The 26,357-nt window shown below is 40.4% G+C and overlaps 3 protein-coding genes and 1 non-coding gene across 8 annotated transcripts in view; 3 read left to right on the top strand and 1 right to left on the bottom strand.

Moving 5' to 3' along the window:
• The first annotated feature begins 268 nt into the window (after positions 1-268).
• Positions 269-18,289, top strand: LOC126376205 (SANT and BTB domain regulator of class switch recombination). Its single transcript, XM_050023451.1, has 17 exons — positions 269-727; positions 810-901; positions 1,013-1,157; positions 1,250-1,343; positions 1,643-1,802; positions 2,079-2,192; positions 2,731-2,837; positions 4,460-4,624; positions 5,607-5,708; positions 6,549-6,690; positions 7,188-7,319; positions 7,837-7,984; positions 8,698-8,829; positions 9,904-10,082; positions 14,554-14,708; positions 15,874-16,040; positions 18,168-18,289. Exons 1-17 carry the CDS (start codon positions 310-312, stop codon positions 18,269-18,271), a joined length of 2,556 nt encoding a protein of 851 aa, XP_049879408.1. The 5' UTR covers positions 269-309; the 3' UTR covers positions 18,272-18,289.
• Positions 1,538-1,609, top strand: Trnae-cuc (transfer RNA glutamic acid (anticodon CUC)). The gene has a single exon. It is a non-coding gene; the product is annotated as a tRNA-Glu (tRNA).
• Positions 18,290-18,535: 246 nt separating the features above from the next.
• LOC126376298 (60S ribosomal protein L6) lies at positions 18,536-22,854 on the bottom strand. 2 transcript variants are annotated; one of them, XM_050023623.1, is made up of 6 exons: positions 22,792-22,854; positions 22,271-22,424; positions 21,822-21,973; positions 20,417-20,588; positions 19,082-19,267; positions 18,536-18,734 (listed from the first exon to the last, which is right to left on the bottom strand). In XM_050023623.1, exons 2-6 carry the CDS (start codon positions 22,415-22,417, stop codon positions 18,573-18,575), a joined length of 819 nt encoding a protein of 272 aa, XP_049879580.1. In that variant the 5' UTR covers positions 22,418-22,424; positions 22,792-22,854; the 3' UTR covers positions 18,536-18,572. The 2 variants fall into 2 exon arrangements, with proteins under 2 accessions (XP_049879580.1, XP_049879579.1); XM_050023622.1 differs by lacking the exon at positions 22,792-22,854 and adding an exon at positions 22,738-22,756.
• Positions 22,855-23,224: 370 nt separating this feature from the next.
• Positions 23,225-26,357, top strand: part of LOC126376206 (two pore channel protein 1-like) — a 36,667-nt gene continuing 33,534 nt past the window's right edge. For 2 of the 4 annotated variants that reach the window (XM_050023456.1, XM_050023452.1), the window contains exon 1: positions 23,225-23,359. In XM_050023456.1, coding sequence (XP_049879413.1) covers positions 23,257-23,359 — 103 coding nt within the window. In that variant the 5' untranslated portion in view covers positions 23,225-23,256. Of the gene's footprint in view, positions 23,658-24,958; positions 25,182-26,357 lie in introns of those variants that run through there. The other 2 variants (XM_050023457.1, XM_050023454.1) reach the window with 2 other exon arrangements.

Genomic DNA, 26,357 nt, shown 5'->3' with positions numbered 1-26,357 from the left:
ATAACTTTTGCAGTTTTATTTGATGTTTGTCAGAGATTTCTATCAGTTGCTACAGTACGTCACTTTATTTTGTAAATAAATGAAAATGTATTTTTGAGTTACATGCCACGATTTTGTTCAAAATTGTTTACAGCTGATTCTAAACAATATATTAACCAAATTACTTTAGTTTTATTAAATTATGTTTTTTTACATCGTTTGAAACCATTTCGTTTTATAGTTAGAGTTGAAAGATTTGTTTCTAGGAGGCTTGTTAAATCGATACACAATTTTCAATTTCTTTTCGGTGGATAAGTTGAAGGTGAAAAAATGGCTAGTCCGAATCTTGAGGCGGAAACAACATCGATGTTTATGCAAAAAGGAGATAGTAGGAAAGTCAAAAGTCCTACGCGATCAGAGATGAGTTCTAGAAGAAATTCCGCTATAAAAACTAATATTCCACCCGAAATCATCACCGTAAAGGATTTCTTTGATTTTATGAAGACTGCTTATCAAGTTTACGAGCATTTGGAAGGGGAAGGAGACGAAGGAACCAAGATTGACTGGGAAGAGCTGACGAAACTAACTGTTATCAACCACGTGATTGAACAAGGGGAACGGGATTTACTGTATCAAACTGCATATACGGAGCAAAAGCCAGTTATAAGCAAAAGCGATACTGCACTCGCAAGAAAAAACAACGAAATAGAGCAATTAGGAAAGCGGTACAGCTGCAGTGAAATAGAGGGTAAGGCAAATTCAGATGTGTAGATAGTTTTTAACCCCTTACAACCTATCGTGTTACTATTTCCACAATATAAACTTTGCAGATAAAGTAAGGAGGAGGTCTTTGCCACCGGATGCTAAGGTAGAAATGTTGGGAGTATGGACTGAAGCCAATTTAAACTGTAAACTTAACGATGTAAGACACTTCTTGGATTATACTCGACTATTAATAATAAAAAAATACTTGTCAAGTTAAAATTGTTTGTTACCAAACTTAATCGATAGATGGCGCTATTCTGAATTTCAGGTTATAAATGAAGGAATATTGGATTCCATTCTCCCTTACCTTGTAGGATACAAAAAACCCACAAAGACGACAAGTGCCTATGCGCCTATTATCAAAAAGTCTTCTACTACTTCAACGGAAGTTAAAAAACCTGCCAGTTTTGGAGGTAAGTAAGTAGAACTAGGCCAGAATTTTTTTTAAAAATTTTATTTATTTCATTGGTTTTCATAAATTGCTTTTTTATATTATTTTATTCAGGTTTTGTAAACGAAAAAGATTCTAGAGATCGTCTTGGAAGACGAAAATCAGTGATAGCCGCGCAAGAACAACGCGTCAACAGCCATAAACAAGAGTAAGTCCTTTAAATTTTCGTCAGATGGCGCTGTTAAAAATTAATCGGATAGTATTATGGTCTTAGGTATTATTTTAATTTACTCAATATTATAATTATTTTTGTAATTATATTGAAAACGAAATTATAAATTATTTTAAAACAAATCTCTTTTCAATAAGACGTAAACAATATTTTCATTGCTATTAACAACATCCGATATGGTCTAGTGGCTAGGATACCTGGCTCTCACCCAGGAGGCTCGGGTTCGATTCCCGGTATCGGAATATCTTTTTGACTTTTTATAATTATATTTTTAGAGGCGATGTCGAGATTCATGTGTGTGACGAAGTGAAAGGCCTGAAAAAAGACTTCAGATGTCCTCAGAAACTTTTGGTGTCCAAAATGGGGTACTTTGCTGACGTGACGGCCGGTCAAAGATTGGAAGACATGGATATATCGGTGCATTGTGATATACAGGTATATTTTTATAATAGACTAGAGACCCGCGACCTCCAGATCGCGACATTACCGATTTATTTTTAATTTTCACAAATACAAAATACTAGTCTATTGTACACGCATAACACGTTTATTTGTTATCATTTGATAATTATGTCGTTTAATAAAATGTAAAATATTTGATGAAGGTTCCGTCATCTTACTTTCGGATTTTTGTGAACCTCTAGCGTAGCGAAACAAACAGCTGTTTTGTAGATGAGGAAACCTAGTTTTTAATGCTTTTGCGTGTTGTAGATTTTTGACTGGCTGATGCGATGGGTTAAGAGAGACACGATTTTGGTGGCAGACTGGCCGCTGCTCGACCCTCACAACGTGGTGCCTATACTCGTCTCCGCATCTTTCTTACAGGTAACGAATCAGCAAACTTATGGTAGGCAAACATGCTTGCTTCGACTGCCGCGTCGCGCCTGCCACTTTGTTGATCTTCTGCGTGTAATAATTTGATTTGCTATTTCGTGGTGAAAGGAGTTTTATACTACGTAGTACTAATTAAAACAATAACGCGTTCTTACTGCGTTTAAAGCAGGGTTATGAGACTCCCGATATTTCGACACTGTTGCAAGTGCCACGCAGTAAGAACCCGTTATTATGTGTTTTAATTATGATAATAATCGCGTAAACTTAAAACAATGTACGTAGTACTATTTTTTTTCTGACGTGACTTATTGTAGATTTGCCGCAGATGGCATTAATTTCTTGGCCGGACAAATGGGGAGCGCTGAAGGCTCTTACCTAGTAGTTTACTATTATTTATTCTGTGGTATTACTACCATAGATTAAGGAATAATACTACGTGGGCTATGTAAAGTATAGCCGATAATCCCCTTTGGGTTTTACTTTAGTGCAGTGAATGGGGTATGGGTATGAACCCAGTTTTCCCGTGCAGATGGAGCCACTACTCCACGACTGCTTCATCTACTGCCACGCGCACTTGAACGAGATCGTCAAGACATCGACCAACCTCGCTTGCCTCAGCGATGCCTTGCTAAACAGGTTGGTTACTCAACAAATCTGCATATCTGTATACCTACCTACATTGGCCTGACAAACTAAATACTACACTTTTATTTTATCTTTCTAAACTATAGAAAATAGAGATTTAAAATAAAAAAAACGTTTTATATAGATATTTTTTTTCAGCTTTATTTGTAACTAGTAAATTATATGTAAATTAGTACTTAACAAATTGGCGTGTCTAGAGATTTTGTCTGCGCTGCGACCTCAAAGTGAGAGGCAAACGTTCTACCAACTGAGCTACCACGGCTATTAGCGACGCTATGCATAAGTTGCATTCATAACAACATAACATAAGCTCGCGACTATAATCCAATGGGGTAGTCAGAGGTACATATCCATCGCAAGATGAACTAAGTACGCACACCTCACCGAGTTTTTGTTAGACAAAACATACATACAACGTACATAAACTCACGGCTATTTCCCACCGGGGTAGGCAGTGACTATGAAATTCCATTTGCTTCGATCCTGAAATCCACTTGTTTCCTCCACCTTCATCAATCGCTTCACACACGCACGCCATAGTAGATCGTACTAAACCTTTTCTAATAATAATATAATAATAATAATCATTTATTTCGGACTCATCCACATTGATTACATCCATATTTGTTAGTAAAATTGCAAGCTTACAAAACTAGTGTTAGTAACATACAAATATATTAAAATGGCAAGTCCGGATGGACTCCCCGACGCTGGCGGCCAATCATACGACTGCGTGCAGTCGAATCCAGCGAGCCAGCATCGGAGAGTCCCACCGGTCAACTAGCGCGCGCAGGATGGTGTTGGGACTGTCGCGCGTGCGGCGCAGGATGGAAGCGCACCGCTTTCGCATGATGGCTGCAAATCCGTCCGTGTTAGCCTAAGGACATCTCCGATTTGGTCAGTGTACGTTCTTCTAGGTCCTCTGCCAGCCCTACCACCAGCCTTCGCTTTATAGACTGCTTTCGTAAGCCTATTATCCTTCATCCGCTCTACGTGTCCGAACCAACTTAACAATACCTTCTCAATCTTAATCACTATATTGTCTTTTACACCACATCTCTCTCTTATCACACTGTTTCTCACTCTATCACTCAATTTAACACCGCACAAATACTATACGAATAGATAAAACTTACGGCTGATGATAAAGTGAAATGGATGGTCCTTCTGTGACAAACTTCAAAGTTGCATTAAGTACCTAAATACGTTTAAAAATATACTCGCCTAGTTAAGTTATTATTATTATTATTAGCCTATATGATCCCACTGCTGAGCAAAGGCCTAGTTAAGTTAGGCCTATAAAATGCTACTTAGGTTCTATGACGATCTTATGACGTAGCGACGCTACTTCAAAAGCGCACCCCTGATGCCGGGCAGCAGCGGTATCAGTACTGGTTGGAGGCCGAGGAAATGGATTCTGGTTGGGCTCTAGCTAGAACATCACCGATTGAGAAATTGGTCGGTGTACTGCGGAACGGAAGGCGGTTGGGGCAACCACCGTTCTACACACCCTATCTATGGAGTATTGAAGGCGATTACTCCACCGACAAGAGCGCAGCTCTCAGGTAAATAAAGAGAGAGAGTTAAGTTAGGATGTCACGTTTGTTCTACAGACTAGCAGCAATGTACACGAACGAAGAGCTGGAGGCGATCCGGGACAGGAAGGACAAAATCCAGTCCCGGCTGTATTGCAAGATGATCCTGTCACTAGCTGAACCAGTGCCGGAGACACTGCGCGGCCACTATGCCACCCTCGCCACGCTGTTCAAATGCAGCAAGTAATACAAAACACAATTCTTTATTGCACAAAAGGAACATAATATAACACAGGAATACAAATTAACACTTTCAAGGACAGAACGCCTAATGACGTTCCGATTCCAAAGTGTCATATTACCTATTTATGAACCATCAATGGCCCATGGTCCGTGAAAGGGTTAAACAAACATACAAAAGACAATATATATCGGGGGTTAAATATACAGGGTGTTAGTGACATCGTAACGAAAACCTTGATGGGTGATTCAGACCATGATTCTGAGTTAATATCAAGCGGAATTTTCCGTTGCAAAATTCCCCTCAGCATTCGGTACAATGTCACTTACTTACATCTTATATTATACTTAGGTAATCTACCGCTCGTAACGTTTAACGTCAAAACACCAAATTGCTATAGAATTTCTATAAAAAAGCACACTGACGTCATAGAACAAAGTGATAAAAATATGTCGGAATTATTACGTTTTTCTTGAATAAATTCGTACTTAATTTATTAAATCTTCTTCTTATCGTGTGGGTTGTGAGGTGCATTACCAACTTCATCGGCCCTGGGTCTCATCAGGGTTATTATTGACAAATTAATCACTGAAATGAAATATTTTTTTTTTGGATAGTTTTAGATCTGTCTTTATTTCGTAATCAGAGGAGCTCGGTGGCGCAGCGGTAAACGCGCTCGGTCTGCGATTGTTGAAGTTAAGCAACTTTCGCAAAGGCCGGTCATAGGATGGGTGACCACAAAAAAAAATCATCTCGAGCTCCTCCTTGCTTCGGAAGGCACGATAAGCCGTTGGTTCCGGTTGCATTAGCAGTCGTTAATAACCATCAATCCGCACTGGGCCCGCATGATGGTTTAAGGCCCGATCTCTCTATTCATCCATAGGGAAGGCCTGTGCCCCAGCAGTGGGGACGTTAATGGGCTGATGATGAGAGAATTTCATAATTTATCTTTGACCTGGACACTACCCAATTATTTTTTGACAGATGCAACAAGCTGCTGGGGCGACACGTGGCGGAGCAGGTGCCATGCCAGCCGGCCAGTATGCGCGTCGACCGCCGTGGAAACGTCATCTCCGTACACACAAAGTCAGTCAACCGACTACTGTTGGGGAAGACGGGGGCAGTTCTTTGAACATCGGAAGCCAATAAAATTACCGTGCACGCAAAAATATCCAAGAATCTTTGGTCTTTTTGGAAACATTCAGTTGGAACTTATGTATGTCGCCAACTTGCGTAAATTTTAACTGGATCTTTGAAAAAAGACCAGTTTCCTGGATATTTTTGGGTTAAAGTTAATGAGATTGACCACCAGTGTTCGGAGATTCTCGAAAGGAGACCGCGTCTTGGAAAACGGTGCGCCCTTGGGTTAAATGAAGTGACAACATCCGAAAAGTTGTCAGCGGCTGGAGGAGAAAACCCGTGGATAGATCTTAGTGCCATAGAAGAAGCGTATCTCTAGCAGTGGACGAGCGTAGGCTGCTGCTGATAATGATAAAATTTCATGAGAATGGGGCCTAAACTGGAGGGTCTTAGTTTAACCACACTTTCGAATTCTCTCGTATCTTTTGAGATACTTCTCTTGTTATAACCGACCTCATAAACCCTGGATTTTAGTATTGTCAGGATATATTATTTAGCCACCGTGGTCTTACGTTAAAAGTCCTCGGTTTGTGATTCGTGATATGGCGGTGGGGTATATAATATTCACAAGCTGATCACCCAATAGTCCGAAAGCAAAATTATCAGTGCTTCGGAAGGCACATTAAGCCGTTGGTCAAGCTTACTTAGGTACTGATGTAAGTTAGTCGTTACTACGACGTTAGGGTTGACATGAGGGTGGTAATCAGCCTCACAACCCACACGATAGGAGAAAATTGAGCTACCAAAGGCCCTTGTCGTGCCAGTGATATTCTTTCTCCCTCGTAGGGATCCAACGTGGAGCCTGAACGAGTATATAACGTGGTTGTACGGTGAGCTGCGGTCGTGGCGGCGCGTCTACTGGCGGTTGTGGGCCGACTGCCACTTCCTGCGCTGCCAGCTCTGCGACAGCTTCTTCCCTGCTTATCAGGTGATGTCTTTGTCTTTTGTTAACTCACAGTCAGGTTTTGAAGCTGTAGAAGTAGGTCAAGCAGTCTGTCCGAGGAAAATAACAACGTACGCGCATAATCTGCCTGTATAAGTCCATTTCCCGAGAACAGGCCCCCCTTTAATATTAATATATTTACTTACCTACATCAAGATACGAAAAGTTTGTCTGTTAGGTACTGTTCAGAAAACTATAAGCTACAAAAGACGAATCAATTTCTTGCAAAGAAACTCGTTTACCTACCATTCCGGTTTTTCTTTTATTGGTTTATGGTTGTGTGTCAAGTGTCGACGTTAAGCATCCCAAATTAAAATATTTTGGACTTTAGAACTTGTATAACGTCTCACTAAACCATGTGAAGGCTGATACAAGCCAGCAACCGTTCCTCATTAGCTGACAGGTCGTGGGAATTTCACTATTGTTACATATTATCTCTAAGTTAAACCCTTGCTGATCTGTGTCCCTGCTATATCCATCAGATGGAGTGGTGCAGCCACCACGAGCAGCCGCCTCACATGTTTGCTTTGGAGGGCCGCTCCCCGCTGCCAGCCGGCCGCTACCCCTGCTGCGGCGAGCGTGCCTACCGCTTCGAGACCATTACCAGGAACACTGTGAGTTCGAGACACGGTTCCGTCAGCTCGTGCTGCTATTCCCCTGCTGTATCCATCAGATGGGAGTGTCGGAAGGCCTGCTGTCAGCCAGCCGTGTAACCTCTACTTCTTCGAGACCTTCACCAGGAACACTGAGTTCAAGCCACGATATCGCTCTCATCAGATAGAGTGGCTAAAGGCAGGCGTGGGTGGAGTGGGTGGTGGATGGTTAGCCTATCGCTTCGAGATGATCACCAGGAACACTGCGAGTTCAGGTGTTTGATTTCTGGCATGTTGCAGGGCCTTCGTTCGGGGAATCTGAAAACTTATTGGCAACCAACTTGGCGTAGTCCAGACTGTCACCAACTCGCAATGAAACAACGTGACGTATTAGAGTATGGTCCACTCTGATCCTTTATTTTAAAGACAGGCCTTCATTAGTAAGAGGTGTCTTATTAGAATCACGAACGCTAACAAGAATGTCACAGACGACTCGCACGTTTCAGTTCAGAAAATGTATTTTGGTATGTCTCCACAGGGTTGCCAGTTCCGCGAGCACATGACGGACGAGCGACTGGCGTCAGACGCGGCTGTGATGGAGATCTACGGCAAGTTCCGCGATATCATCGCCATGCGCCCGCCGCAGCTCATGTTCCCCGACCGGCTCACCCGACTGGTTGCTAGAGGTTGGTGCTAAACAGTCATACCTAGATGCATGGAGCACGCACTTCCTCATTAGCGGCAAAAGTAAGGCTCAGAGGGAATGAGATCGGCGCCAGATATTAATTGGTGCGGGGTAAAGAGTTACCCATGCGTACGCATACTGGCCCCGATTCCCGCAGACACCTCCTAATTTTATTTTAAGTTATAAGTACCTGTCATTTTCTTATCCACCGAAAAAGAAAGGGACGGATGATTGACAGCTCTTAATTTTAGGAAGAATGAGTAAAGAATGAATAACCCGGGCGAACCAATGTCTCTCTGGTGGAACCGGTATCTCGCTGGTTGCAAACCGTTTGACGTGTGCTGTCAATTTGATTCTGTCGGGTTATTAGCCAATACAAATTGTTTACTTATAGAGTTGTTTTAGATTTATGCTTAAAATTGACGTGTGTTCCATAAATTTTATACTTACTTTACGATTACCCGTCCTTTTCGGCGGATAAGAAAATGACAGATAGGTATAACTTAAAATTAGATGGTGTCTACAGGAATTAGTACCATTATTCCTTATTCTATACTTTTATCCAAGCATCGGGTTTAAACCAGATGTGGATTGCCCGTAAGTATATTAAGTATTTATAGTTACGTTTTGTACCTACTTTTCTATTAGTTTTTCATTCCTGATCCTTTCTCTTTATTCACCTAGAAACGTTAGGGATTACAAATGTGCCCGCAGATCCGGGAGAGGACAGCAACGGCCGCCTGCAATGCAAGGAGGTCTTCTGGTGGGAGGGCATCCAACTGGTGCCCTCTAGACCCTCCCTCGGTCTACTCGGCAAGCTGTACACCAGCAATAACAAGTTCAACCGTGAGACCCACGCTTTGCTTATTGTGTGTAGGACAAACTTTGGTGCGACGCCGTACGAGTTCTTTATTCGAACTGTATTTAAAAAGATTTGAGGCAACCCACGAATATGCGCCTAGATTAAAATGGCGCTTAGGCGGCGTAGCTAACCAATTTTAGTAAAATATTTGGATGTTTTTTAACGTGACTTTATTGTAGATTTGGCCCAACTAAATAACTAACCACTTGGCCGGACAAATGGGGAGCGCTGTGGGCTCTCACCCGGCTAAACATTTGGAAGTAAAACTTACCTACAGTAAAATCATTATCAAAACTTTATCACATCATTTGATTTAAACGAACTTACCTATCTACTTCGTATTGATTCTATTTAATGGCTTATTAACAGACTTCAAAAAAGGAGGAGGTTTTCAATTTGGCTGTATGTATAATTAGTATGTATGTTTTTTATGATATTTTCGTCAGTTATAGACGGATTTAATTTTTTTTATGCGGGTATTTCAAAATAGGAAACTATTAATTAACCGACTTTTGTGCTACGTTCCTTTAAGATTTTCGTTTTTTTTAAATAACCGTACGTCGTCGCACCCTCGAAATATTATGTATTGACGACGGAGATCCGCTGTAAATACGCTGATTGGCAATACATGTAGCGGCCATGTTTACCGACGCTTCAAAACAAAATTTCGTTTGTGCAATTGGCAAATCATGTAAATACACAATGTTTCTGTGGCATTTCCAAGTTTTTAGTAGTTTATGCTGACGTTTGTATTAACATGTATAAGTTTACTTCGGTAGGTAGACACTTTGAAGTAAGTACCCAAAGATTTGCATTACTACATACTTACTCCTTACATTTTGAACCTAACCTACAAAACTGAATTGATACCTACCTACCTATTTCAAACAAATTATTTTCAACTAATGGTATATTAAATATGGTTAACAACACATCAGTAACAACTTCTAAGAAATCGCAATAGGTACCCAACTTTTTTGACAAGTAGCTTGACAGTTGAATTTGCGAAAGGGTTTCCCGCCCTTTTATTTTTCTTAAAAACGTAACCGCATCGCTAGCATGTGCGCGGCCCGAGTCACCCTCTCTGGCCGTGGCGAGAGCGTCGTGTCATTCGTGCCACTCACTGGCTGGAAACTGTTCGAGCACGACCTCCCCGACCGAAAACGTCAACAACCCCAGTGCGATCAAGGAGCCACGTCTCAAGTCCCCACCCAGGCCTGAAGGCTCCAAAACCAAGGTAAGGACTCGGAGCAACACCGCAGTGGCCGGCCACTTCGAGCAATGGTATTTGAATGTCTAGTCTAAGCAGACGCGCCATTTTTAATAACTACTTACAGTTAAACCATAGACAATAAAAAACAAAGCTATTTCATATTCATTTACTCATTAGACTAGTACTGACCTATATTAAATAAAATTGTAAATAAGTAGAGTTTTGCACTCCAGTAATTCGATGTTAGCAAGTAATATTTTATCGTGTAGATATATTGGTGTGACATGTAGATTTGTAAGTAGTTTTTATCGATGTCTTAGATAGTATACTTAGGTGGGTAGTTGGGAAAAACATGTTCTATACACATGATGTATTAATTGACTGCTTTAACCATGATATTTATATGTAGACTAATGGACAAAACAACTTTGTCGGCACAGCACACGTAGATAAAATCGCAAGGGGGTAGCTAACCAAATAAGTTCTTATAAGACAGCCTATCTTTACTTGTATACAAGCCAGTAGGTAACCAGCCTAATTAGTGCGGTTCGTTACTTACCTACTGGCAATGGAACAGGTGCTACTTTTTGTAGAAATAAACTGCAAATATACACTTCTCATCAAAAAAATCGAAACACCTTGCAAGTTTACGTTTTGTCAGGATTATCAGAAAAATGTGTACATTTAGGAATAAATGTTAAATGTCGTTTAATAGTGAGTAATATGAGCTTATCAAATCTTAATGTTAATGTTCTAAATTTAAATGAATTTTTCATAGGTTTCGTATTTTGTTAAATGAGTCATTTTTATTCCGTATGGAGTATAAAGGAAATGGATAAAACAACACACGTAAATGAAAAAAAAGCTAAAAAACGTTTATTTAATAACTTGTATTCCCTCCCCGAGCTCTAATTACTGCTTCCATACGGTTCTTCATCGATCGGATGAGAGTCACGATCACATGCTGTGGTATATTGTCCCATTCCTCTTGGATTGCATCTTGCAGCTGGCTAAGTGTTTCTGGGGCAGGATCTCTTGCTCGAATTCGTCTCTTTAATTCATCCCACAGATGTTCAATGGGATTCATGTCCGGGCTTCTTGCTGGCCATTCCATAATAGAGATATCGACTTCGTTAAGATAATCTCGTACGACGCCCGCGGTGTGAGCCCTAGCATTGTCGTGCATGAATATGAAGCCGTTGCCAATAAAATGTGCATAGGGCATTACATGAGGCTCGAGACACTCTTCGACGTACCGATGACAGTTTAGTGCAGGCAGACGTGGCCCAGACACGAAAGCAAGCTCTGTCTTACCGTCGGCGCTGATTCCTCCCCAAACCGTCCACGAACCGCCACCATAGCTGACCTTTTCTTCAATGCAGCATTGTGCATAGCGTTCTCCGTCTCTTCTGTAGACCTTGTTCCTTCCGTCGTTACCATACAACATAATTTTACACTCATCAGAAAAGAGAACTTTGCTCCACTGTAGGTATGACCAATTTAGGTGCTCACGTGCAAAGTTAAGGCGCGCTCTTCGATGGTCTGCAGTTAATTTCGGCCCATTTGCTGGCTTATGCGGTACCAGTCCACGATCCTTCAACCTTCTTCTAATTGTAGAGTCACTTACAGCCACCCTTCGTACAACACGAAGCCGCTGCTGCAGTTGAAAAGCGTTAAGGCGTCGATTTCTTAAAGAAGTTGTTACAATAAATCGATCATCTCGCTCAGAAGTGACCCGATTCCTGCTAGATCCTGAACGGCGCGTGAACAAACCAGTCTCCCGATAACGTTTATAGACTCTATGAACAGATGACAGGCTTAGATGCAGTCTTGCAGCCACAACACGCTGACTAAGGCCAGAATCCAGCAATGCCACAACTTGGGCGGCTTCTGTGGGCGAAGTATCCATACGTTTTAGAAAAAAAACCTTTTTTCAGACGTCCCAAAGTCACAGTATTGAAATAAAAAACAAAAAGTTTAAGGATAGGCGCCAATTTTTAGTTTTTAAACGCTAAATGTACTCCAACCCTAAACACACATTTGTCTCAAAACAGTGATTCATTTCGTTTATAAGATAAACAAATGAAATTCTAATTTTGAATTTAGAATTTTCGCTTATTACTGTAATGGCCAAACTGCCAGCTATACATTTATGTATTTTTTTTCTTCGTATGAATTCTTTTTTGTGTTAAATTCGGACAGAAACAATGAAAACGGAAGTGTTTCGATTTTTTTGATGAGAAGTGTACTTAAACACCTCATTATAATAGGCTAGTTGACTAAATTTCAAATATTGGTTAATAATATACCTTAATACGCATTGTATCCCAAAAACGTATTATTTATCAAAATAAATTATATTTTCAAGAAGAATTTCATAATACACTTCTCATCAAAAAAATCGAAACACTTCCGTTTTCATTGTTTCTGTCCGAATTTAACACAAAAAAGAATTCATACGATGAAAAAAAATACATAAATGTATAGCTGGCAGTTTGGCCATTACAGTAATAAGCGAAAATTCTAAATTCAAAATTAGAATTTCATTTGTTTATCTTATAAACGAAATGAATCACTGTTTTGAGACAAATGTGTGTTTAGGGTTGGAGTACATTTAGCGTTTAAAAACTAAAAATTGGCGCCTATCCTTAAACTTTTTGTTTTTTATTTCAATACTGTGACTTTGGGACGTCTGAAAAAAGGTTTTTTTTCTAAAACGTATGGATACTTCGCCCACAGAAGCCGCCCAAGTTGTGGCATTGCTGGATTCTGGCCTTAGTCAGCGTGTTGTGGCTGCAAGACTGCATCTAAGCCTGTCATCTGTTCATAGAGTCTATAAACGTTATCGGGAGACTGGTTTGTTCACGCGCCGTTCAGGATCTGGCAGGAATCGGGTCACTTCTGAGCGAGATGATCGATTTATTGTAACAACTTCTTTAAGAAATCGACGCCTTAACGCTTTTCAACTGCAGCAGCGGCTTCGTGTTGTACGAAGGGTGGCTGTAAGTGACTCTACAATTAGAAGAAGGTTGAAGGATCGTGGACTGGTACCGCATAAGCCAGCAAATGGGCCGAAATTAACTGCAGACCATCGAAGAGCGCGCCTTAACTTTGCACGTGAGCACCTAAATTGGTCATACCTACAGAACCGCCACCATAGCTGACCTTTTCTTCAATGCAGCATTGTGCATAGCGTTCTCCGTCTCTTCTGTAGACCTTGTTCCTTCCGTCGTTACCATACAGCATAATTTTACACTCATCAGAAAAGAGAACTTTGCTCCACTGTAGGTATGACCAATTTAGGTGCTCACGTGCAAAGTTAAGGCGCGCTCTTCGATGGTCTGCAGTTAATTTCGGCCCATTTGCTGGCTTATGCGGTACCAGTCCACGATCCTTCAACCTTCTTCTAATTGTAGAGTCACTTAAAGCCACCCTTCGTACAACACGAAGCCGCTGCTGCAGTTGAAAAGCGTTAAGGCGTCGATTTCTTAAAGAAGTTGTTACAATAAATCGATCATCTCGCTCAGAAGTGACCCGATTCCTGCCAGATCCTGAACGGCGCGTGAACAAACCAGTCTCCCGATAACGTTTATAGACTCTATGAACAGATGACAGGCTTAGATGCAGTCTTGCAGCCACAACACGCTGACTAAGGCCAGAATCCAGCAATGCCACAACTTGGGCGGCTTCTGTGGGCGAAGTATCCATACGTTTTAGAAAAAAAACCTTTTTTCAGACGTCCCAAAGTCACAGTATTGAAATAAAAAACAAAAAGTTTAAGGATAGGCGCCAATTTTTAGTTTTTAAACGCTAAATGTACTCCAACCCTAAACACACATTTGTCTCAAAACAGTGATTCACTTCGTTTATAAGATAAACAAATGAAATTCTAATTTTGAATTTAGAATTTTCGCTTATTACTGTAATGACCAAACTGCCAGCTATACATTTATGTATTTTTTTTCATCGTATGAATTCTTTTTTGTGTTAAATTCGGACAGAAACAATGAAAACGGAAGTGTTTCGATTTTTTTGATGAGAAGTGTAAATTTCGCTCAAAAACACTCAAGACTGTCATGGCGTCTTGAATGACGTCACTCTTTGGCAAACAAACAAAACAAAACTCTGGCCGCCTCAGTCAGGACAACGGGCGTGAGTTTTATCTAAAATAGAAAAAAACGCTTCTCCCGCTTTCCCGGCTCTATGTGCAGCAAACATTGGGGAGGATTTCCGCCAAAGCGGAGAGGAGTGCAGCGGAGATGTGCAACAATCGACCTATCAATGCGAGGGAGATATAGAAAGATTGTCAACAAAGCGGAACGGAAGTGAGAGAGAAGACGCTCTGTCCCCGCGTTGATTGGTCGATTCTTGCACATCACAATCAGTCGTTTTCCCTGGCGTTAATTAGTCTCCGCTTCTCCCCTCTCCGCTTTGGTGGAAATCCATCCTAGTCGAGATTTTTGTACGAAAGTGATCACGCGTTATGTATACAAAGAAAGGCGCGTGCGGGGGCGGAGACTCCGGCGACTGCGGCGACGAGCAGGAGAGCTCTTCTGACGAGAGTGAGCAGAGCGCCGGGTCGGGCAGGAGCGATGAAGACGCCCCGCCGCGACGGGCTCCGCGCCCGCCGCCGCCGCATGCGCGGAATAAGTAAGTCTGCTCGACCTGCTTGTTATGTTTGAAAGCCTCCAACGGTGAACAGTGACAAACTGCCAAGAACCGGGTGCCGTACTATTTCACTGCGGTGCCGATATCTCAATCCTTAAACCCCCTACTCATCATCATCATCAGGCCATTAACGTCCCCACTGCTGGGGCACGGGCCTTCCCTGTGTATGGATAGGGAGATCGGCCCTTAAACCATCACGCGGGCCCAGTGCGGATTGATGGTTATTAACGACTGCTAATGCAGCCGGGACCAATGGCTTAACGTGCTTTCCGAAGCACGGAGGAGCTCGAGATGAATTTTTTTTTTGTGGTCACCCATCTTATGACCGGCCTTTGTGAAAGTTGCGTAACTTCAACAATCGCAGATAGAGCGCGTTTACCGCTGCGCCACCGAGCTCCTCAACCCCCTACTACTAAGTATTTACTGACTATTCACTGTTATTTTAATCTATTATTACATAACTCCACTTGATATCAATTCAAGAGTCATGGTTTGAATCATCCCTCAAAGTTTTCGTTACGATGTCACTAACTCCTACTACACCCACTCCTCGTTAGCTATTATGTTTAAGTCCCACGTGTTAGAGGCGAGTTTATAGCCATTAACCGGGCACAAAAAATCAATTATCAATTTTGTTTTACTATTTGCATGTTATAATCTAATAAATAACTAAAAATGTAAACCAAATTTTAAATGCTGACCAACTGCAAACTGTAATACCATTTTTATTGCGAGTAAATGATTATGACAAATCCTGGAAATCACGCGGTATCAATTTATCTATGATGAATTATGATGAATTCAAACTCATAAAGTCGAATTCGGAGCTTGAGCCAGGATAATAATCCGTACTATCATGTACGACTATATACCATGTGGGACTTACACTGACCAAATTGGAGATGTTCCTAGAAAAGGTTTAGTACCATCTACTCTGAACCGGCGTGCGTGTATGAAGCGATTGATGAATGTGGAGGAAGCAAGAGAAGTGTGTCAGGATCAAAGCAAAGAAATTCTATAGTCTGCTTATTCCGGTGGGAAATAGGCGTGAGTTTATGTATGTATGTACTACCATGTACGGCACGCGTTCTCTGATTAGGTACCTTTCTCTGCAACCTTTACCACAAGGATTGTATTCTCTGCACAGCAGCAGCAAGCGGTCCCGCGTGGTGGGCCGCCAGTGGGTGGCGTCGCTGTCGGCCCGCAGCAACCAGGACGGCCAGAGGCGCTTCGAGGAGCGCGCCGCGCGGCAGATGCGGGCCGCGCTCGCCCGCCGCGCCGCCCTGCCGCCCACCAAGATCAAGACCCCACCAGGTGACTCTTAACACTGTACCAATATCTGATCCCTAGTTTGGTTAGCACTTCAAAGGCTGATCATCTGATTGTCCTAAAAATTTTAGTGTACCGAAGCGTGCTATAATAATAAGGAATAATACTACGCATAGAACAGCAGCTCTCTGCTTCCCACGAGAGGATGAGCTCGGTTAACCAGACCCCTCCTCAGTCTTAATTTAGTCTTCTATACATATATTTAGTGTAGTGTCTGTGTAAAACGAGGCTTTTTATATAATGTCCGGGACGTGGCGTTAGGCCACAGTACCCCACAGGGTACAGTCATGAGCAATATCATGTACCCACTTTAGAACCCTGTCGCACTAACATATTTGACATTTAGTGAGACTTACGGTTCAATTTGTCAAAAAAGTTAATGTGACGTGGTATCAAAGTGTATACATATTAACCCAGATTCCCCTACTGGCCTTTTAAACGCCCGCCAATACTTATCAAATCTACCCTCGATTATTTGTAGAATTAATGTTTTCTACACTAGTTATCTCTGCGTTATTCTCCTTAGTGTTAATTAAACTTCATGACAGTAACTTGTTTATGCTATTTGTGTGCCTATTTTCAATTAATTTTGCGGTTTTAAGTGACAGTTAATAAAATATGTCGAAATATGGCTTCTAAGAGGTAAGTTTTTATTAGTTTTTCGAGATATTATTGTTTATTACTTATAGCTTTATTGAGACGTAAGTACATATTAGTCAAGAAATGGAAAATAAAGTATCTTACAAGAGTTTTTTATATCAATTTTGATCTTGAAAGTTTATGGTCGTTTAAACGCCCAGTAGGAGAATCAACGTCTGTTATGTTTTCCAGGCCGCGCTATATGAAACCGTTGAGATTGATTGAAATTATCGAAGATCTGGAGTGTATTGACGATAACGATCAATTGCCAAGGGCGTAGCTATTTTACCACCTGAAAATGCGAACGCTGATATAACTGATGAGGATTCTGGAGGCGAAGAAGTTGTAACTTGGCATAATCTTCTAGGTAAGCTAGTAAGCGAAATAGTTATACATTTGTTCATAATACATTTATTACCATTACACAGTTATTTATTAGTTTTTATATATTGATTCAAATTGTTGGGTTTTTCAGGATCTCAGCTGAAAGCTCAAGCGGACCTGATTTATTCAGACGACGAATTTTTTGACATTGAACATGAATTGCCTTTGTCTACGATAGCCTAAAGAAGATGTACAGGCATTGTATCTATTGATGAAGCTGCGGATCCCCCGAAACAGATTATATCAAATGTCACTGCACCTACCGAATGTGATACATCTCTTATAGCCGTGACAGTGCCACGTAATCAAAAATATCAGTGAAGGAACCGTCACAATGCACATAGATTCCCAGAGGGGCAAAAAATCGAGATTGAGCTGACCAAAATACCTATATTTTAACCAGCATCAGGGGGGAAAATGGTATTTTCCATTGCTGTGTCATTGCCTCGACATGGCTGTTCACAATGCTTGGCAGTTGTACAAGGCTGATAGTGGCGAATATTATCATCTGACTTATCGCAGGGCGGTAGCAAGAAGCTTACTGGAGAACTCTGGAGACGTATCAAAAAACGGAAAAGCGTGGTCCACGTCCAACGTCAAGAAGCTATCGTGAAACGTCCCGTTATGACAGAATGGAGCATCTGGTGGAATATAAAGAAAATCAGCTGAGGTGTGCTGTATGCAAGAAAAAAAATAATTATTTTTGTAAAAAATGTACTGTTTCTCTGCTCCCCAAAGCATGTTTTCTTACATATCACACTGCCGAATAGTAGAAATATTATCATATTACAGTTAAAATGTTTATGTTGCAAATAAAAGTGCGCAAGAAAACTTAAATTGTATTTTAATACAGCTATATTTCCTTGTGTATGTTAGTAGTGGATATTCCTACTGGGCGTTTAAACGGCCATGATTTTCCCGCTTTCCCAGAAGAGATAGATTTTATTCACTATTTTTCCGAAGACTTTGGCACCACAATAAAACACTTATTGAAAAATTACGAAATCCGGAGACCATAAATAGTTTTAGGAGTAACTGGGTTAATGCTTGTGACCGTACATCCTACGAGTAATTACGTTGTCATTTCAGGCGGTATCTACGCGCGGCTGGAGGCGGAGTGGCGCGAGCGCCACGGCCAGCGGCCGCGCAACGCGTCGTCGGCGCGGCCGCGACACCCCGCCAAGTACAAGTGACTGCAATAAACTGCTCTGTACTGCCGAAATATAACACTTTTATTTATTTACCTTATATCCTAAAGTATTCCACCTCATTTAGCGCTCCCATCAGCATTAATAGTCAGGCGAGCGTTCAATAAAGTGAGAAACACTCCGTATCGTCATAGTACTAGAAAGCGTAGCGTATCCTTCTTAGAATCTCAAATGACGTTCGTTACCGCGTTCTAATATACGCCAGCCAACGTGATCAATTTTAACACGACAGACATAAAAATAAAAGACTTTGGTAGTATTTAGATGTTATATTGTCGTCTTACAACTAGAACCGCAGGCGGTGCGGGTACTGGCTCGAGCGCAGTCCGAAGGCCGACTTGAGGTAGCCTCGCAGCAGCTTCTTGTCCGTGCGCTTGCCGATGGCCTTAATCACCGCCTCGTCCACTGACTTCTGGTCTGCCTTGCGCTGCTCGCTTGGCACGTATTTCTGGGGAAAGAATGATAAGTCTCATCAACTCTCAACCCTGGCGTCAAGGTTATTATTGAGCCGCCAAAAGCCCCTGAAATGGCTCATGTAGTGACTACTTATTTACACCAATAAGCAGTTACCGGGACCAACGGCGTAACGTGCCGAAGCACAGAGCATCTTACTTTTTGGACAATCAGGTGATCCTGTAATGTAACTAGGGATCACAAAGTGATTTTTGTGATTTGTCCCCACCGGGATTCGAACCCGGAACCTCCGGATCGTGAGTACAATGCTCAACCACTGGACCACGCAGGAAGTTATGTAATAAAACCGCCGATAGTATGTAATAAAAAATGTCTGCTGACCTCTTTCTTGGTGGCGAAGATGTCTTCACCCTGCTTGCGTTTGACGCTGCGCTTGACACTCTTCTTGTTCTTCTTGAAGTAAGTGTCGTCGAGGTGCGCGGGCAGCTTGAAGTCGCCCAGGTCCACCTTGGTGGAGGTGCCGATGACGTAGCGCTGGGGCACGCGGCGCAGGGGGCATGAGTTGAACTGGAAAGTAGGGTAGCCAATAGTTAGTGGGCTCTGTTTTACGCATTTATACTTTAAGGGTGGTATGAATAAACGACTCAACTGAGACTGCCTTCAAGATCATGCTCAAGTCTCTGTTTTTATATGAGAACTGTCACATTGACATGATCTTGAGGGCAGTCCCGAAGCTGAGATTAGTTTATTAATACCACCCTAAGATGGCCCATTATGCGTGCTAGGGTAGCCAATATAAGTTATTTGGTTTATGGGGTTTGTCTTATTTGTTTATTAACAGATTATTGTACACAGGAGAAAACAATGAGATATAGATTACATTGCAAGATTAGACATAATTTTCTTTGTTGAAAAGGACTGTAAACATACTAAACATACATAAAGGACCATAACACCTTAAAAATACCTATCCAAATCAAAAAACCACAAGTGCAAGCCTATTACTGTCAGTTCTTCTCTTCTTCTATCATGTGGGTTGTGAGGTGGACTACCAACCCCATCAACCGTGGTGGTCAGGGTTACTATTGCGCCGCCAAAGGCCCCTAAGGAAGCCCCAAAGTATTGTCAGTCAGGTGTATGCTATTTCTGTTTATGTGCCATTGAACAGTATTTATGATATGTAGTATTAGTTAAGATTCATCAAACCCCATCAGATTTATAATGGGGATGTTTCCTGCAGACATCAACTTAATTTAGCTTGACTGTTTGAAGAATAGCGCTGTCCTATACTTGCAATAAGTACAAGAAAGAGATGGAGCTACTTTTGGAACTACATTCAAATTAAGAATCAGTACCATTGTGACAATATTCCATGCTCATCTCTCCCTGGGCAATGTACAGGGTGTTAGTGACATCATAACAAATACTAAGAGGCATGATTCAAACCACGATTCTGAGTTGATATCAAGTGGAATTTCGTGTCGGAAAAGTCAAGAAAATATTAGTATTTATTTAAATAATTTTCGGTTCTATTCTTTTGCGACGGTAAATTCCACTTGATAACAACTTAGAATCATGGTTTGAATCATCATCCCTCTTAGTTTTCGTCACGATGTCAGTAACACCATATATATTTTTTTTATAGAATAAAATTAGTTTATTCTAGATGATATGAGCGTTATGGTCAGTTATGTAAAATTAAGTAAAAAGGCTCACAGCAAAAGGTCCGGTGACAAGCAGTAGACCGCTGGGCAGCACTCCGACGAGCACAACGCGCTTGCCGGCGTGGCGGCCGGCCAGCAGGATGCACACTGTGCCGGGGGTCAGGTGGGGCCTCGTCCGGCGCACGTGCTTGCTGAACGTCTTGTGGTGCGAGCTGGTGCGGATCCTGGAATCGGATACAAGAGTTTCATAAAATAAACAAGATAAATTTATTTTGAACAACTGTCAGTTCAGATTGTTAGTAGAATAAGCTCACAACTATATCCCAAGTCAAATGTACATCATCGCAAGATCCCAATCGGGTTATTCAGACAGACAGACAGATAATCTAAGTACCTATTAGACCATGTGATAGGTGGTGAGCCGTATCACCATCTATCGTGGAGGATTATCGTGAGTTTCATGTTTTTGGGGTGTGGAATAAATTGGGCTGGTGGAAAGATTGATTAGAGGAAAATATAAAAAAAATATGAAGACCTTAATTGGTTCAATCAGAAGAGAAATGCTTATGGAATGCGTAGATTTGTGGAATGTGTGCATAATAAATATATGGGATAGGATCCCATCATATATTTATTTATTATATTTTGTGGATGTTATGGAGCTCCATAACCTAAACTATTAGATGTCCTAAAAAACTATCCATAACCAATTTATAAGTTTTAGATAATTTCTATTGGTAGTCTAAAAGAGAACCAACACAGTAATCTCTGTAGCATTTATTTGTGTACCGCTTTGTAACTAAGCAGTCATTGTAGGTTTACTCAGTACAATTTTACATTTATGACATAAAATGACTGATAAATAAAGTACAATCATTTACCTATTTGTATTTTACTTTTATAATTCATTAAAAATCATATCTATAACCAAAATTTACAGAAAATGCAAAATTAATTACTTAATAATCAAATGTCCAAAACTTTATATCTATGACTAAAGCAAGCAAAAATTAGATAATTTCTACTGTTTGTGAACAATTTATTCTACTAAAATTCTATAGACAGTCCAAGTTTACGGATACATAGATTTCACTTTTAGCAGGGGTCTAAGGGTGGTATTAATAAACTAATCTCAGCTGAGACTGCCCTCAAGATCATGTCAATGTGACACTTCTAGATACAGGGACTTGAGCATGATCTTGAGGGCAGTCTCAGCTGAGATTAGTTTATTAATACCACCCTAAATCTCTATTATAGGTATAATGTTAAAAATATATTTTATCTAAATTACAGCTATTATACTCATTCATTCTTTTCTAGTATCTGTAGGTACTGCATTTATTTAGAAAGATCCTCAAAAAAGGATTGTACTTGATAGGTATATGTACAACTAACTATTGTGATAATTATAAAGAGTTCCGTAATGATCTTTCAAAATCAAAATAATTAACACTCACTTGTCTTGGGTAGGGTAGAAAGACCTTCTGCGACGGAGAAGGACGGTACGGGTGCCTCCATTCTTCTCACCACCAATCTGCTTCACCACTGTGGTGGGCTTCTTGGGTTTCTCAGCCTTCGGGTTCTTTTTGCCCACAAACTTGTACTTAGCCTGAAAAAATTATACAACATGTTTAATACAGTAGCGATTTCTAGAGATAGCATGTGAGATTAATTGTTATTTCATTTAGAATATTATACAGAAGAGATCTAAATACAGTTTTTGTATAGTAATAAATAAGTAGTACTTTACAACCATATTATCATGATAGATATACCTACTTAGGTAGGTACACATGGCATTGGTAGTCAAACACTATTATTGAACTACCTGTGTTGTTGATATAAATGGAACAACTTCTGCGATAATAGAATAATTATAGCTGGAGGATTCAAGAATCACGCTTACCTTCTTGTGGAACATCTTCGACTGGGAGAAACGAACAACTCCATTACCCAGGTCATAATTCCTCGGTTTGCCAACTTTGGCCTTCTTGACTCCGCCCGCGGGGGCTGCAGCGGGCTTGGCCGCCGCCTTGGGCTGTGGTGGAGCCATTTATGATCTGCACAAACCAAATACAACCTCAAAACAAACTTGCCACCTGACCTCCACAACTTAGGTTAGAATTGTTTGAAACTTATTTCCCACAACCAAGTGACACAATATAACTAGCAGACCAAACCGAAAAGGCTTTCAACCCGTAATTGCACTTATAAACTCGAATTATCACTGCAAATGCACCATCACAGAGAAATGTCAAACTTTTATCCCGCAAAACTTATATTTTTAGGGCAGGATTTCCAAAAATATAACACAATATCACTTGCTCATGGGAGGAACTTAGAACATTACACATTAAATAATATAAATCTTACTATTTCAAACGAATTTAAATGGATTTCTTTTCGATAAATACAACATCAACTCACATTCCAACCGGGATCAAGAAAAAGAAATTGTCATAGACAAAACTTTTAGCCTATGGTTGCTTAGTGATGTGCCTATAAAATCTATTTACCGGTTTTTACGATATAGAAGACATTTGTCTATGGCTGCAATAAATAATCTTGAACGCGACGATAACGTTTCATTTCAAGGGTTGCTTTAAAAACGTATTATATTTTGTATTACAACGTTATACTTAGCGTTACATATTAATAAATTAAAATTAATTGCACTGATTGCACTCCTACTCAAACGTTGAAAAATGATTTAAATAGTTATTCAAATATTTATTTCTTTATAAAATATTTACATTTTTAAACCAAAAACTCAAAATTGACAACAGAGGCTGTATGGCCAAATCCCTTGCTAGATTGAACTTTACAAAAAACTATTTGACCTAAACGTCAAAATCAAAAAATAAATTCGTCAAAAAATTTTAGTGTCGAAAAATGGCTTCGTTGCGAAGCCCGTCTTCGCCATCTGACGGTTACAAAAGGTTCAGTGACGATTTCGCAAACACCAGCATCAACAATTACGGCTCAAATGTTACAAGTAAACCAGAAGATATGATTTTATATGCACTGTAGCCGCAAGAATCACGCTTTTGTTGTAACAGTACATTTTATGCATTTTAAAATAATTGTTTTAATTCTTCTCACCTACTAGTTACGCTCTGACGATATTTCTCATTTCATGTCTGTGCTCATGAGATCGATTAACTATAATTTTATGATGTCGTAAATGCATTGTGACGTAAAGGATGAGTCATAGAAGGCCTAAGCAAAGCACTAACCTATGTGTATAAACAATAGCCATACGCTCGACCTAATTCCATTCAAATGCCAGGCTTGTAAGTATCCTGATATCTGCATGGCCTTAGACTAGTAGTAGAACTGAAGCTGCTTTGTATGCATGTTACTAAGATTTACATAAAACATCCATATAATAATGAATTTTCTGCATTAACATTTATGTTTTGTGTCATAATTGCTATCCTTAATTCAAATCAAATGGTTATTCAAGCCATTTCACTTAGTTTTTTCTTTTATTATATCATCCAGGGTTAGGCTACAATTGTCACATATAAACATAAGACTATATATCTCACTTAAGTGACTCCTAATGCCCTAAATAGAGAGATCCCCTATGCTTCAAGTGATTACACTAATCTGGTTCAGTCAGGATACAGATAAACTAGTTTAAACCAATTTGCACCACTGCACATCAATCCTACAACCCGTGGCTTATATTAAGAATTGAGAGTGTAGTTTATCTTTTTTTGAAGACTCAAGAGAATGTTTCTTGAGAATACAAAAATATATTAGAACTTTGTTTAAAAAAAAGGTTCATAATAGGTACACAAAATTATTAAAATATCTTTTCAATGCTGGATGAGATTCTTACTTAATTTATAAGGCCTGTGGCCAATAGACTGTTGTAATACTTGTTATTATTTTATTTATTTCATGAAACATATTAGTAGATACTGTACCCTTTCTTGTTTTTACTGTTTAGGCAAAACATTTGACTGAGTCAAAGATAAATTATAAAATGCTAATCTAGAAATAGAAGCCAGTCTAAGTTGACCAAAAATTAATCTCATTTTTACTTTTCAACTTGTTTTTTGAATTTAAATTATGAATTAGGTAACAATGTGTATGACGTTTGACCGCTTTTACTCTTAAACACCAAAGAATACATTTGTTTACATGTTTTGTAAATAGTATCTCATTTGACTAGGTTGCTGGTTGTCCAGTGTGTCTTGAAATAATTTAAATTACCAGTAACTCAACTAACTTGAGAGTGTATAAGTACCATATAATTATGTGATATGTGGGTGACATGCACTGTTTTGTCACCAGACAAAAGTAAAATTTCTTATCTGCTTATGAATGATATGACTTAGAGATAATAATTTCAATGCCTCATACATTAGTTATCAATATCTCAGAAATAGAATATACTATCTTATCAAACAGAAGTGCTGAACATTTATTTCCTTTTAAATCTGAAATTTTGTGCTGAAACTTTCTTAGAATTAATTATAACATAACATACATAAATAGCCTATATACGTGCGTCCCCCTGCTGGGCAGAGGCCACAGGGAGTATACTCCACCATGCTGATGTAATGATGATTATGTAGGTATGTTTATAAGTATGGTGTAGAAGAAAGGTTTTAAACCCCTGTTTCATCTGGTTATGGCTGACTGAAGGATGACGCATTTAGTACAACTAGAAAATGTGAGAAAGAAGACATTTTTGTACTTTTTTGTGTTGTATTAGTGTTGTATTTTCAAAATGTCCAAAGGAATGACTACTTTGGACATGATTAGGTATTCCCTCAAGGATCAGTGGTATAGATTAAAATCATGTGAGTTTAATTTATTATATTTTGATATATCTACTTTTTATTTCATTTACCAAGAATACCTAGCTGAATGTCGCTTTTTGTTTCCTTTTTTTGGATCCAATCTAACGAGACTTTACTGTTTGTGCCGTGTAATTTAGGCACAGGGATCTTTGCGCACGTCTAGTGGTCGCATCGGAACTTTAATAAAATGAGCACTTTTCACTATATATCGTCTTTTACTTCGTCACACAATTTTAATATACAATTTTTAGCCAGAGCTAGATTTCCTTCACACGGAACAAAGACAAGTCCCTCATACTAAAAGTAAGGGTACAATAATAATTTTAAATTTCCAAATACCCTACAAAATATTAATATTTATAAAATAAATAAGTTTGTTTCCTATGAACATATTAATAATAGGTAGGTTCTCGTTTACAACTGGTTCGGACCATAGTGCTGTCGATAACATAGCACCCCCTGTTGGAGGTTTCAGCCTAACAACATACCATCGGTAGGCAGCACTATGATCTTAACCACGGGGCGACGCAGCACCCCCGTTGACGTTCTTACGTCTACCACTCTTATATGACCGTCTGAACCCGGGTACACTTTTTTCACAATGCCTTTAGGCCACATATTGCGAGGCAAATTGCCATCACTAATCACTACCACATCACCTATACGCACTGGCGGAGAGTCCATTGTCCATTTCTGACGTCTCTGCAAAGTCGGCAAATATTGCCGCAGCCACCGCCGCCAAAACATGTCTGCCAGCACATTCGCGCGCTTCCACTGTGCGCGCGCGTTGAGGTCTGCGGGATCAGCGGCACATAGTCCAGTATCTCCCGCTGCCGTCCCCAGCAGCAGGTGATTAGGGGTGATCACGACTGGCTCGTCCGGGTCGTCAGCTACATAGGCTAGCGGACGGCTATTGACGACCAACTCCGCCTCCGCTAGCAGTGTTTGTAACACCTCCTCTCGTGGTGCTCTCTCTCTTAGGGTCACCTTTAGCGCTTCCTTAACCGAGCGTACCAGGCGCTCCCAGCAGCCACCCATATGTGGCGCCGCGGGAGGGTTGAAGGTCCACTGGATTCCCCGATTCTCGGCTGTCTCTCGCACACGGTCATGGTCCAGGGTTTGCAGCGCTGCTCGAAGTTCGCGGTTCGCTCCCACGAAGTTGGTTCCTCGGTCGCT

This window comes from Pectinophora gossypiella, chromosome 20, assembly GCF_024362695.1.
Source record: "Pectinophora gossypiella chromosome 20, ilPecGoss1.1, whole genome shotgun sequence".
In the NCBI taxonomy this organism is placed as follows: Eukaryota; Metazoa; Arthropoda; class Insecta; order Lepidoptera; family Gelechiidae; genus Pectinophora; species Pectinophora gossypiella.
Note: the sequence above shows the minus strand (reverse complement) of the source record. Positions and strands in the feature narration are given on the sequence as shown.